At 42.8% G+C, this 12,687-nt stretch overlaps 1 protein-coding gene across 2 annotated transcripts in view; it reads left to right on the top strand.

Annotated features, from left to right (window-relative positions):
- The window catches only part of MRPS5 (mitochondrial ribosomal protein S5), a 23,032-nt gene extending 10,964 nt beyond the window's left edge, over positions 1–12,068 (top strand). For both annotated transcript variants that reach the window (XM_029937847.1, XM_029937846.1), the window contains exons 6-12: positions 1,213–1,247; positions 2,849–2,939; positions 4,521–4,567; positions 4,992–5,049; positions 5,345–5,407; positions 9,068–9,204; positions 11,696–12,068. In XM_029937847.1, coding sequence (XP_029793707.1) covers positions 1,213–1,247; positions 2,849–2,939; positions 4,521–4,567; positions 4,992–5,049; positions 5,345–5,407; positions 9,068–9,204; positions 11,696–11,920 — 656 coding nt within the window. In that variant the 3' untranslated portion in view covers positions 11,921–12,068. The remainder of the gene's footprint in view (positions 1–1,212; positions 1,248–2,848; positions 2,940–4,520; positions 4,568–4,991; positions 5,050–5,344; positions 5,408–9,067; positions 9,205–11,695) is intronic.
- Positions 12,069–12,687: the final 619 nt, after the last annotated feature.

The following is a 12,687-nucleotide window of genomic DNA, read 5'->3' as shown; positions in this document are numbered from 1 at the left end:
TATATATATATATATATAATGGAGTATTACTCAGCAATCAAAATAGATGAAATCTTATCATTTGCAACTAACTGTGGATGAAACTGGAGGGTATTATGCTAAGCTAAATTAGTCAGAGAAAGAAATATATGACTTCACTCATATGAGGAATTTAAGATACTAAATGGATGAACATAATGGAAGGGAAGCAAAAATATATAAAAACGGAGTGGGACAAAACGTAAGAGACTTTTAAATATAGAGAACAAACAGGCTTACTGGAGGGATTTTGGGAGGGGGATGGGCTTAATGAATAAGGGTCATTAAGGAATCTACTGAAATCATATGCTAACTAACTTGGGTGTAAATTAAACAATTAATTTAAAAAATTACTCAATGAAGTAGGAAAGACAAATATCCTATGACTTCACTCAGATGAGGAATTTAAGATACTGAATTGGACAGAGTTTAGAGGAAAGAAGATTGGCTAGGAGTTGATCATTGTTGAAGCTGGCTAGTGGGTATATATGATTTCATTTTGCTGTACTCATTTTTTATATGATTGAAATTTTCTATAGGCAAAAGTTAATAAAAATCAAAGAACACAGTCCTTGAAATGGCTGCTGTGGTGAATTGAAAGAGACCTAAACAGACATAAAAAGTCAACAGGCAGCAGGGAGGACTTGATTGAGTTGAGACCATGAATTTTTAGTGGCCCACCTGTGTACAACAGCTTTGATTCTGTCCAGCAGCCCCCAGCAGGCCAGGCGTGGCCAGGCAGTTGCGTTGATTCTGGCCTAGATAGTCTGGTGGGGAGAGAAGAGGGTGAGGAAGTTGAGGATATTTGCAAGATCTGGCCGAAGTGATGGCCTGTGGTGTCTTGGCTGAGTGGCAGAGGCTGTGAAGACCAGAGAGGGTCACAGGGAAGAGGAAGAAGAGGTCAAGAGTCTGGTGGGGCTGGGGAGCTCCAAGAACAACCTTGTGAATTGTTGAGTGAGAGAACTGGAGGGGTCGGAGGATGCAGTCAGGGAGATGGCGGCCGAGTTTTATGAATTTAGCGGTGGAACAGTCTGGTGATCATGGAGGACCAGGGTGTGGCCTTGGGAGTGGTATCAAAAGATCTTAGATTCTTTCTCACTTAAAAATCAGTGATGGTGCCTGTGTGGAAAAATGCTTTGTGCTCTGATTGTATAGACCGATTTATCTATATACCTTCTTCTTTTCTCTCAACAGAAACATACGATGATTTTGACACCAGAATACTTGAGGTGGGCATGCTGAATCAAATACCCAGTTGAGCCTTTGGAGAAGTTGGGGTGGGTAGAGCTGGAATAGCGCAAGAGGAACCATGAAGAAAAGGCTTTGGTGCATGATTTTTTTCTGCGACCCAGGAGTAATGAAACTTGAATCGCAGTTACTTGGTACTGGCTGTCCTGACTGCTGCCCTTTTCGGGGGCTACCAGTTGTGGTCTGGTGACAAGGCAACTTCAGGAATATGGTCAAGACAGAATTTGATTACTTTGAAACCCTCGCTTCTAAAGCTGATGAAGCATTAGCCATCTGTCCTGGCACTCGGCTCAGGAGGCAGAGTGGAGGAACCATGGGGCAGGGGAAGAAAGTGGGGTTGCTGTGAATGCCCAGTTCTTGATGGGGAAATAATCTTTTGGGCTGTTTGCAGGTCCTTGAAGCCTGTGTCAGGGAAATTTCAGTCCCTCTTTCCAGGGTGATTGAAAATCACCAAAACAGTCCACTTCCCTTTGAGCTAGTGCTGCATACTTGGCCAAGGTTAACAGTCATTTGGAGGAACCATTTATTGATTATGTGATTGAATATGCATATTGTTTCATCAATGTCAGTACTTCATGTTTACAAGCATTTTATGTCTTTGGGTCCCAGTTTATATCTTTTGGAAGGTAACCCCTTTGAAGAATTCTTGTATGTGTGCATGGTTACCTGTGACATTATCCATGGGCGTCACTTGAGCTCCCTTTTCCTTTAACCTTATTTTTGCGAAGGATCTGCCATGTAAGCAGTTTAAGGTAACAGTTTCATAGATCCTGGCCTTTAAAATATGCCAAAACAAAACAACACAAGCAAACAAAACACAGATTTTCCTGTAGTTCATAATCAGGTATTTCCAAATTTTGTATTATCCAGTGAGCCTGTGAGCCTAATTCTTAGCATTGAGATCCAGTCCAATGCTCATTCTTTCTGTATATTGCATTTTCATTTCTAAGATCCATACTTTCCATATTTTAACATCTCTATGTTTATGGGAGTATGTCTTAAAATCAGTCAGTTACAAATTGTTTCTTTTTTGTTTTTTAAATTCATTTCTTTTTTGAATGTTTATTTTTGAGAGAGAGAGAGGAGACAGAGCATGAGTGGGGAGGGGCAGAGAGAGAGGGAGACACCGAATCCGAAGCAAGCACCAGGCTCTGAGATGTCAGCACAGAGCCTGACATGGGGCTCGAACCCACGAACCATGAGATCATGACCTGAGGCGAAGTCTGACACTTAACTGACTGAGGCACTCAGGTGCTCACAAATTCATTCAAAGTATGGTCAGCAACTTTCTTCCTTTGTGAAGTTCACTAAAATGGTGTATATTAAGTTGTATGGTTTCTAATCCCTTCAAAAGCTGTCTCAGTTCAGCCTTGTAACAACCTTAGGAAATAGGAAGGGAAAGTTCCATTTTACCACCAGAGAAACTGCAGAGAGAGGTTTCCTTTGGAGAAAGTTTGCTGTTGCTGCTCATGACCTTGAGGATGTTGCACCTGCTGTGGGGCTGTGTGTAAGGAGCTCCGTCCTGGTCTCTACTTCAGAACTTCCTTCAGGTGTAATATATATGAAACATTTTGTCCTTTAGGTAAGAAATGTTTTCAATATGACAGCCAAAGAGGGAAGAAAGAAATCAGTCCGTGTCCTGGTCGCTGTGGGGAACGGCAGAGGAGCTGCAGGTGAACGGGGTGTGATGTGCATGGTGCTCGTGGTGGGGGCACAGGACAGGTGTGGCCCGGGCTCGGCTCTGGAGTCTGAGGGTTCTTGCTGGTGTCCAGACTCTTTGCACAGATTAAGCCTTTTAAGCGGCCTGGGCTCATAAACCTGGTGGTAAACCCAGAAAATCCCTTGGAGGCAAAAGGAACAGAACTTCCCCAATCTGCCTTTTTCTATGAGAATAATGAATATTTTAAAAGGCTTAAGACACGGTTGTATTATGTATAATACGGAAAAATTAGGGAGAGAAAGCCACTAAATGTTCAACAGTAGGGGCATAGTTACAAAAAGGGTATATCCAGAGTGCCTGGGTGACTCAGTTAAGCGTCTTACTCTTGATTTCAGTTCAGATCATAATCTCACAGTTCTGAGATTGAGCCTCATAGGCTGTGTGCTGGGCATAGAACCTGCTTAAAATATATTCTCTCTCTCTCTCTCTCTCTCTCTCTCTCCCTCCCCCTCCCCTTCTCCCCCTTCTCTGCCACCCCTCTCCTGTGTGCATGTGAGCACTCTCTCTATAAAAAGTATAGCCACACAGTGTAATATTCTGTAGCCATTATAATATAATATAATACAATACATGGTTAATCATGTTTAATCTGTAGGTTTGCCAGTCATTTAAATATTCTTCTTTATACTTCTCTGTAAAATTTCCCCAGTGAACATCTGATTTTGAAATGTATACACGAATGTGTAAAGAGCATGAACGTGGAAAGAAAATTGGAAAACTGCCTGCTGGCACTTTTTTTTAAAGTTTATTTATATATTTAGAGAGAGAGAAAGTGAAAGAGGGAAAGGAGCAGAGAGAGAGGGAGAGAGAATCCCAAGCAGGCTTCTTGCTGTTAGCGCAGTGCCCCACAGGAGGCGTGAACTCATAGACTGTGAGATCATGATCTGAGCCAAAATCAAGAGTCAGACGCTCAACCAACTGAGCCACCCAGGCACCCTGCTTTATATTACTTTCTTATATATAATATATAAAATATATTCCTCAAAATAAAGAATTAATGGTGATAGCAAATAATGGCAGCATTTCTGTTAATTTATGACAAATTTCATTTTATAGGGCTAAACATAACTAAATTGTTTATTTTATTTCCTGGTTAATTGAAATCTGCATTGCATTTGTAAGTTCCAGTGAAGTCATGGATTTTCCTCTATAGCAACATTTTTCCCAACCTTTCTAGTTATTTTAATCAATTTAAAAAATGTTCACACCAATGATCTCATTAGTTTAGAGCATGATCAGTTTTTGTTTAAGCATATTTAGTTTTATCTAGAGATTTATAAAAGGTAGCATTATACATCTAACCTTGGATTTCACAGATACTTTCAAATATAATCTTTCTAAAATGCCCTAAAACAGACAGGCAGATCTCTGTAGCCTCATGTTTTATGGTTTGTTTTGGATAGCAGGTTGTCTGTGGGTAGAAGACCAATGACACGCTATGAAATATTGTAGGAACTGAAACTTAAAATGTAGTGAAAGACAGTATGTGCCAAATTTATGCTCCGTTTTATATTTTGACTTTTTTTTTTAAAAGGTTTTGCCGTTGGGAAAGCCACTGAACGGGTGGATGCTTTCAGAAAAGTATGTGCATTTTTCTTTTGTGAGTAGAAGATCGGTGTGCTAGGTCCCAACACACACACAAAATAATAAAAACAAGAACTCTCCCCTAAGGCTTACTGTCAGTGCGGTACTTCTTTTGCATCATTTTCCGCGGACTTGTGGTTGCTCACCAAGTGTATGAGACAGCCGGGGAAGCTTGCGCCCTGACAGGATGTTCAAAGATACTAAGGAATTATTGTTAATGTTTTTTAGATATGATAGTGATTTTGTGGTTATAAATTTTAAAAATTGAATCCTTCACTTTTAGAAGTGTATCATGAAATGTTTATGTAAGCTTGGAATTTTCCCTAATGAAATATTTTCTGCAAGCTATTTTTTAACATCTCCAAGAAAAAGTAAATTCCAGCAGTCGATTTAAGAAAAATGATTTCCTTCTTTCTTTCAGGCAAAGAACAGAGCAGCACACTATTTACACTATATAGAACGATACGAAGACCATACAAGTGAGTGTGAATCATGTGCAGGATTACAGTTGTTTCATTAAGTGTGACTATATATCTCTATGGCCATCTTCACATTTCTCTGCTTGTTACCATGTTCTGGAACAGATAATTTTATAAAATGCAGAAATAAATTTTCTTCCCTAGCAGGTTAGTAATGAGTGAAATCAGAGTCTTGTCACTCATCCGTGGCCAACATGTGCCGGCTGCTTGGGTAGTATTTGTTGTGTTGTGGTATTTACAAGGACATTAAAGCTACACACCTAATCCTTCTTATGCTTATGTTTTTATCCTCCAGTATTCCATGATATTTCTTTAACATTTAAAAGGACGCATATCAAGATGAAGAAAAAACCCAGAGGTAACCAAAAACACTCTTGTAATTTGTTAAAGATAAAGCAGAGTAATTATCACAGTTCCATCCTGTCTTGTGTTTTTGATCACTTGCACTGAACTCATTTTGAAAACCCCAAAATGGAAAGCCCCAAGTCAGATTTAAGAAGGCTGAGGCTCTCAGAAATAAAATGTAGTCTGTGTACTCAGGCTCCCGCGCACACAGGCATGTACCAGGGGTAATTCTAGGTAGGAAGAGCATACTCTGAATAGGAAATAGTAACAGAAGCAGAGGTGGATCTTCTTCCTGTCACCAGCAGGGAGGCAGAGTTCAGGGTCACAGAGCTGTGGCAGTCATGCCCAGGAGACCCTGGGTATAGAATTCTTGAGCACTTTGATTTGTGTTTAGCTGTGGTTTTACAGTAAAAATGATACTCCAGGTATATCTTTATTTTATTTATTGTTTTATTAAAAATTTTTTTTATGTTTATTTTTGAGAGAGAGAGACAGACAGACAGACAGACAGACAGAGTGTGAGCAGGGGAGGGCAGAGAAAGAGGGAGACAGAAGCTGAAGCAGGCTCCAGGCTCTGAGCTGTCAGCACAGAACCCAATGCGGGACTCGAACTCAGAAACCATGAGATCATGACCGGAGTCAAAAGTTGGACGCTTAACCAACTGAGCCACCCAGGTGCCTCTATCTTTATCTATTTATTTTTTACAGTTTATTTATTTATTTATTTATTTAGAGAGAGAGAGAGAGAGAGAGAGAACAAGTGGGGGAGGGGTAGAGAGAGGGAGAGACAGAATCCCAAGCAGGCCCTGCGCTATCAGCCCAGACCTTGAGTCAGGGCTCGAACTCAGAAACTGTGAAATCATGACCTCAGCTGAGATCAAGAGTCAGACACTTAAGTGAGTGAGCCACCTAAGTTGTATGCCCCTCTAGGTGTATCCTTAAAAGTTTGGATCAGAAAAAGATAAAACACCTAAATTTTTCATGTTAAAGCAGGAACATAGAAACAAATCAGGAGGTAAAAGCATCAAATTCAGAACTAATTGTGCACCAAGAGAACTTGCCTATTTTTAAGGGAACTTGCCTTCTGCTTTAAAATCACAGTCATTCATATGCCTAATAAAAGCTTTTATTTTATTATTAAAGAAAGTATGAAATTGAGCACTTAGACATCAAGGTGATACTTGCACTATTCCTATGATAGCTCCTGTCCTGTGTGGCTACTGAGACTTGCTGTGAAGTGTCAAGTACACACCAGACTTCAGAGGCTTAGTATGAAAACAAAAAAGAATGTAAAATGTCTCAAAATTATTACTGTATTGATTACATGTTGAAATGATAGTGTTTTGGATATATTAGGTTAAACATATTACTAAAGTTTTACCTCTTTTCTTTTGAAATGTATCCATGATGAGAAAAATTGAAATTCCATATATGGCTTCTGTCACTCTTCTGTGAAACGGTGTTGGTTTAGATACATTTCTATCTGAATGATTTTTGAAAGATTGCTAGTTTTCATTAATTGCCTGTTACCTTTTTTTATCTTCCCTGTCTCCTAAAGCTGTATCTTTCAGGTTTCTATCTAGTTGAACACATTCCCTGTGCACTGAGGTTAAATATTCTAATTTTGAAGCTGAAACAGTAGGATTCATTAGAGACGGCATTTCGTAAACTATGTGCCTGCGCATCCTGTTTCTGTGAGCAGATGCTGATAAGGGTGAACTCCAAAGACAGTGCCATGTGGGAAAACGGTTAAGGAGAGTAAAAAAAAAAACAGTCTGTACATCTTTGTGATTGTCACAGTCCTTAATGCACTACCCTGCAGTGTGACTCCTCCACGGGGAATGTGGCATTTCCAACCTTATTTAGCCGTGGGACATTTCCTCCTTGGCTGTAGCCTGGTGTCTGATTCCTCACACAGCCCGGCCAAGCATTTCCTGTCCACACACACACACACACACACACACACACACACACAACAAGGAGTTTTTGACACAGCGTCTGCCTGCAAGACTTCACCATCAGAGTCCATTCAAGTAATTCCCGCAGGACTGTGGCCACCATGATACGGATATTTGTATATGTGCAGACCTGGCTGCCCTGAGGGGAGTGTCATGGATGGTGGGGGTGCTGCGCTGCATACCCGCCTCTCCCCGGGAGCTCACCACCCGCTCTGCCGAGGAGGTGTGGACGGCAAGGCAGGTTCTGAGGTCATCCAGGGAGCAGTAGCAGGTTGGAATCTGCCTTCTAGGCCCTTCCAAGGATCTGCCTTGCATGGGCACCAGTCTCCAGGTGTGTGTGCATTTATACACACGTATGCATGCGTTTGTTCACACGTGGACGCATGTTCTATGTGTATAACTCCACACACAGAAGAACAGACCACCTCTTATTGCCTGCCTTAGCTGCCCTCTGAGGCCCCCAGTTCTTACATGATCTGCCATAGCTGTGGGGTCCACTTGACGTGGCTCTTTCAAGTAGGAAGGATGGTTCCACATTAGTTGCTTGTATCCAAATATAGTTCTTACACACATATATTGAATTGCCATTGAAAATTGGAAATTAGAGGGGCGCCTGGGTGGCTCCGTCAGTTGATTTCAGCTCAGGTCATGATCTCATGCATGGTTCATGAGTTTAAGCCCCACAAAGGGGTCTGTGCTGACAGCTCAGAGCGTGGCACCTGCTTCAGATTCTGTGTCTCCCTCTCTCTCTGCCCCTCTCCTGCTCATGTTGTCTCTAAGTCTCAAAAATAAACACTAAGTGGGGCGCCTGGGTGGCTCAGTCGGTTAAGCCTCTGACTTCGGCTCAGGTCAGATCTTACGTTCATGGGTTCGAGCCCCGCGTCAGGCTCTGTGCTGACAGCTGGCTCAGAGCCTGGAGCCTGCTTCCAGTTCTGTGTCTCCTTCTCTTTCTGCCCCTTCCCCTCTCATGCTCTATCTCTCTCTGTATCAAAAATAAATAAAACATTAAAAAAAATACTTTAAAAAAATAAACACTAAGAAAAAAGAAAGAAAATTGGAAATTAGACAGTAACATTTAATTAACAGAGTAGATCTTCTGCCTTAAAGCAGGGAGGCATGTGCTAAGTTTCACGTCTGACTACTTAAAATGTTAAAAGACTAAACTTGAGGTGTCTTTCTGTCTCTCACTGCTGCCTGCATTTTCTGGCTATTGATCTAGGGTTGGGGATGCAGTAGAAACAAACAGTATCCTAGCTTCACAGAGCCCACATTCTGGTGAGGGGAAGCATCAGACAAACAAGTTCCAATAAGTACCTGGTAGCAGCAATTAAGATGCTATGTTTCGTGAGGAGTGGGGGAGAGGGTGCAGTACTAGAAGTAGGGATCTCCGCTCAGAGCACATGAGCAATTGAAGAGGGTGAGAATAGATGTGTCCCTCTGACCTTAGCCAACTCGGGTGTGGGGGCCCTAGAACTTCCATACATTTTAGTTACTCTTTATAATATCCCTGTTTTTTTGCCACGTGTTTAAGAAATTTATATGTATTGTTTTTTAGTCTTTATAACATCTCATTTAAATCAGTGTCATTATGGAAATTATAAGGAAGTTGTCCAGGGAAGCGACGAAGCCAGAATGTGAACCAGGGCCCCCTAAGTCCAGAGCCCAAAGCCGTGTGAAGGCCAGCAGGGTGACTGACCGTGCTTTTCCTTTTCTAGGCTATGGCCTCCGCTGCCACCGGGCCATCATCACCATCTGCCGGCTCATTGGCATCAAAGACATGTATGCCAAGGTCTCTGGGTCCCTCAACATGCTCAACCTCACACGAGGCCTCTTCCGGGGGCTCTCCCGCCAGGTAACCCTTCCCTAGGCTCTGGACCGGAAGTTCTAGCCTGTATTTCAGTTGTGTGCCTTTACCCATGATGGCCTGGGGCCACCGAGGGCACTTGGGCATTCCGTGTTGCCTGTGGCTGCATCACTTTAGAGTTTAATCCAACTGGAGAGTTAGCTTGTGAAAATTACCCTTAAAAAAATACTTCAGGGGTATTTTGAAGTTTCAAAATTAAGTATTTTTCAATGCCAATAATTATAATCTGTGTTTGATTATGAGAAGAATTGATGTGTGTTCTACAGCTCTAACAATATAGAAATGTAAAGTAAAATGAGAAAGGCTGTTTCCCAATTTAGTTCTTTCAGTTGGGATTAGAGTGAAGCCTACAGGGTCCCTCTCCGCTCAAGAGAGCCGTCTTCAGTAGAAGCACAGGAGGTTTTCGCGTTCTCTACACAGGCCATTCCGATGGACGCCTGCGTCAGTAGGAACCGTGAATGTTATTAGTATGCCAGGTTATCTCTGTGCGGAGATGGGAGCCCTGGGCTCAGCCTGGGCCAGGCTCGCAGTCACCCTGCCCCAGAGTGAAGAGGCCCCTCGTCGTAGGCTGCCCTCTTACCTGCTCCGAGGGAGGGGCTGTTCCTTGAAGGGATGGACCTTCGCAGAGGGTGAGGGTCTTTAGCTAAGGGTAGACCTTGGCAGAGCTGGATGAGCAGGAAAGACAGCCAGGTTCAAGAGACTCTGCTTGCTGACCTATTGGGGACTTTGACGGGCTTCCTGACACTTAGAAAGTGTGACAACCAGGAGCGCCTGGGTGGCTCATTAAGTGTCTGATGTCGGCTCAAGTCATGATCTAATGGCTTGTGAGTTTGAGCCCTGTGTTGGGCTCTGTGCTGATAGCTCAGAGCCCAGAGCCTGCTTCAGATCCTCTGTCTCCCTCTCTCTCTGCCCCTCCCCTGTGTGCTCTCTGTCTCTCTCTCAAAAATGATAAACATTAAAAAAAATTTAAAAATAAAAAGCGCTTCTAAATTCAAACTGTTAGAGGTTTAATTTTTTAATGTAGCTACGGTATTGGTTTTAGATAGGTCACATTTATAGTCAAGTAGACTTGTTCTTTTATGTGATAGTTTTGTTTTATGTTAGTACTTTGAATTTTCTGATACGATTACCGTGTATCATCTCTTCTAAGATGCCGTCAACTGTAAAATGTCACATTATTTAATGTGCTATTCTTTTTTTTTTAATGTTTTATTTATTTTTGAGACAGAGACAGAGCATGAGTGGGGAGGGGCAGAGAGAAAGGGAGACACAGAATCGGAAGCAGGCTTCAGGCTCTGAGCTAGCTGTCAGCACAGAGCCCGACGTGGGGCTTGAACCCACAAACCTGAGATCATGACCTGAGTTGAAGTCGGAGGTTTGACCTACTGAGCCACCCAGGCGCCCCTAAAGTGCTATTCAAAATGAAAAAGAATGTCACCCATTTAAGCAACATACCATTGATCGTAAGACCCACCACTTTTTTTGTTTTCATGAAACAGCTCGTCTTTTTTCTAATTTCAGACTTCTGTAGAATTAGAGTAGTACAAGGTGGCCATAAAGTCTAGAAACAGGAGATTGGCAGGTCGGGTATTTTAATGTACCACTTGTATTTTAATGTACTACCAATAAGCCATCTACCCACTATCTGCCTTTTACCAGACTTCTGTGGCTACTGTCCGTGGTGGGTACCACAGCCCCCTTACCCGGTGTCTGCAGTGAACAGAGCATGGCCCATCTTTGAGTCTCAGTGCCGCCCCCATGCAGCCCAGGCATTTTGAACCAGGCCTCAGACATCACTGTATGTCATTTGTAAATATTTCACTAGGTATCTCTAAAAGATAAGGATTAAAAAGTACCCCTTGGTCCTATTATACCTGAAAGGTAACGGTACCACCATATCACCAGTTACCTAGGTGGTGGTCATAGAAATGTAGCCATTTATTAGATTAAAAAGATGTTTTTTACATAATTTGTTTTGCAGAATAGGTCTGTACATTGTAAGTTTTTGCCCTGTCTTTTAAATCACTTCTAATCTGTAGGCTTCCCTCTTTTTTTTTTCCTTCAGTATTTTTTTTTTTTTTTTTAAGAAACTGGGTTGTTTGTCCTGTCGCTTTGCGGTCGGTGCTGACTAGTCACCTGCGGTCCTCAGCGCAGGTCTCCCCCTGCACATCCTGTAAAACACCAGCTAGAGCTAGGGGCTTGATGAGATTCAAGTTCAATTTGGGGCACAGCGTGGCACATAATTGGGAGGGTTTGGAGGGGAAGAGACCAGAGGCCAGCCCCTTCCTCCATTCCAGTTGGGAGCGGGGAGTTGATGCCTGCCGCCCACCCCAAGTCATTGTGGTTTAGCCACGAAATACATTACCCAGAATCGACTTTGAAATGTTAAGTGCCCCAGGTGGTCCGTGCAAGTCCCCGTTCTTTAAGCTACAGATGTGTCTCACAGCTCACCTGGCGCTCTCAACTTGCTCTTGCCCAGGAGACCCACCAGCAGCTGGCCGATAAGAAGAGTCTCCATGTCGTAGAATTCCGGGAGGAATGTGGCCCTCTACCCATCCTGGTGGCCTCCCCCCAGGGGGCCTTGAGAAAGGACCCGGAGCCTGAAGATGACGTTCCAGACATCAGACTGGACTGGGAAGAAGTGAAGGCCGCACAGGGAATGAAGCGCTCCGTGTGGTCAAATTTAAAGAGAGGTGCTACGTGAGCTTCCCCCCGGCCTTGGACAGTTGCTGCGTCTGGTCCTACCCGGCACCTAGAAGAGACTCCACCCTTTACATTTTGGAATGCCACTTTCTTTTTAAAGGGAAGGTCAACCTTCTTTATTTACAAATAATAAAGAGCTGTAACTTTAATTTATTGAGCATGTGGTATGTACTAGTCACTGTGAGAGGAACCGCACATACACATTTTATTTCAAGACTACTTTAAATATTCATTTAAACTGGCAAAAGCAGGGGTGCGTGGCTGGCTCAGTTGGTTAAATGTCCGACTTCAGCTCAGTTCGTGATCTCACGGTTGTGAGTTCCAGCCCCTCGTGGGGCTCTGTGCTGACGGCTCAGAGCCTGGAGCGTCCTTTGAGTTGTGTGTCTCCCTCTCTCTCTGCCCCTCTCTGCTCATGCTCTGTCACTCTCTCTCTCTCTCAAAAATAAAAAACATTAAAAATAAAATAAACTAACAAAAGCAAAGGGATTAGGAAGACAGGGCTTCTAGCCTGACCTAATCAAAATAATATGCCAAATAATAAATGCTATAATAATTAAAGCTAATATCAATGTGTCCAAAATGAATGTTATTAACTTCATTTTACAGAGCAGTTAAGTACTTGACTAGAGTCACACAGAAAATAGAGGGAAATGGACGCACCCTGTTCTTTTTGACTCTAGAAGTTCTCTTTGTGTGGCTGTTTAGTAGTTGCTGCACAGCTGTTAGGTTGTGGGCGCCACTCCTCACCAGTCTGCTGGTGTTGACGTT

Source organism: Suricata suricatta, chromosome 4 (genome assembly GCF_006229205.1).
Source record: "Suricata suricatta isolate VVHF042 chromosome 4, meerkat_22Aug2017_6uvM2_HiC, whole genome shotgun sequence".
Taxonomy (NCBI): domain Eukaryota; kingdom Metazoa; phylum Chordata; class Mammalia; order Carnivora; family Herpestidae; genus Suricata; species Suricata suricatta.
Note: the sequence above shows the minus strand (reverse complement) of the source record. Positions and strands in the feature narration are given on the sequence as shown.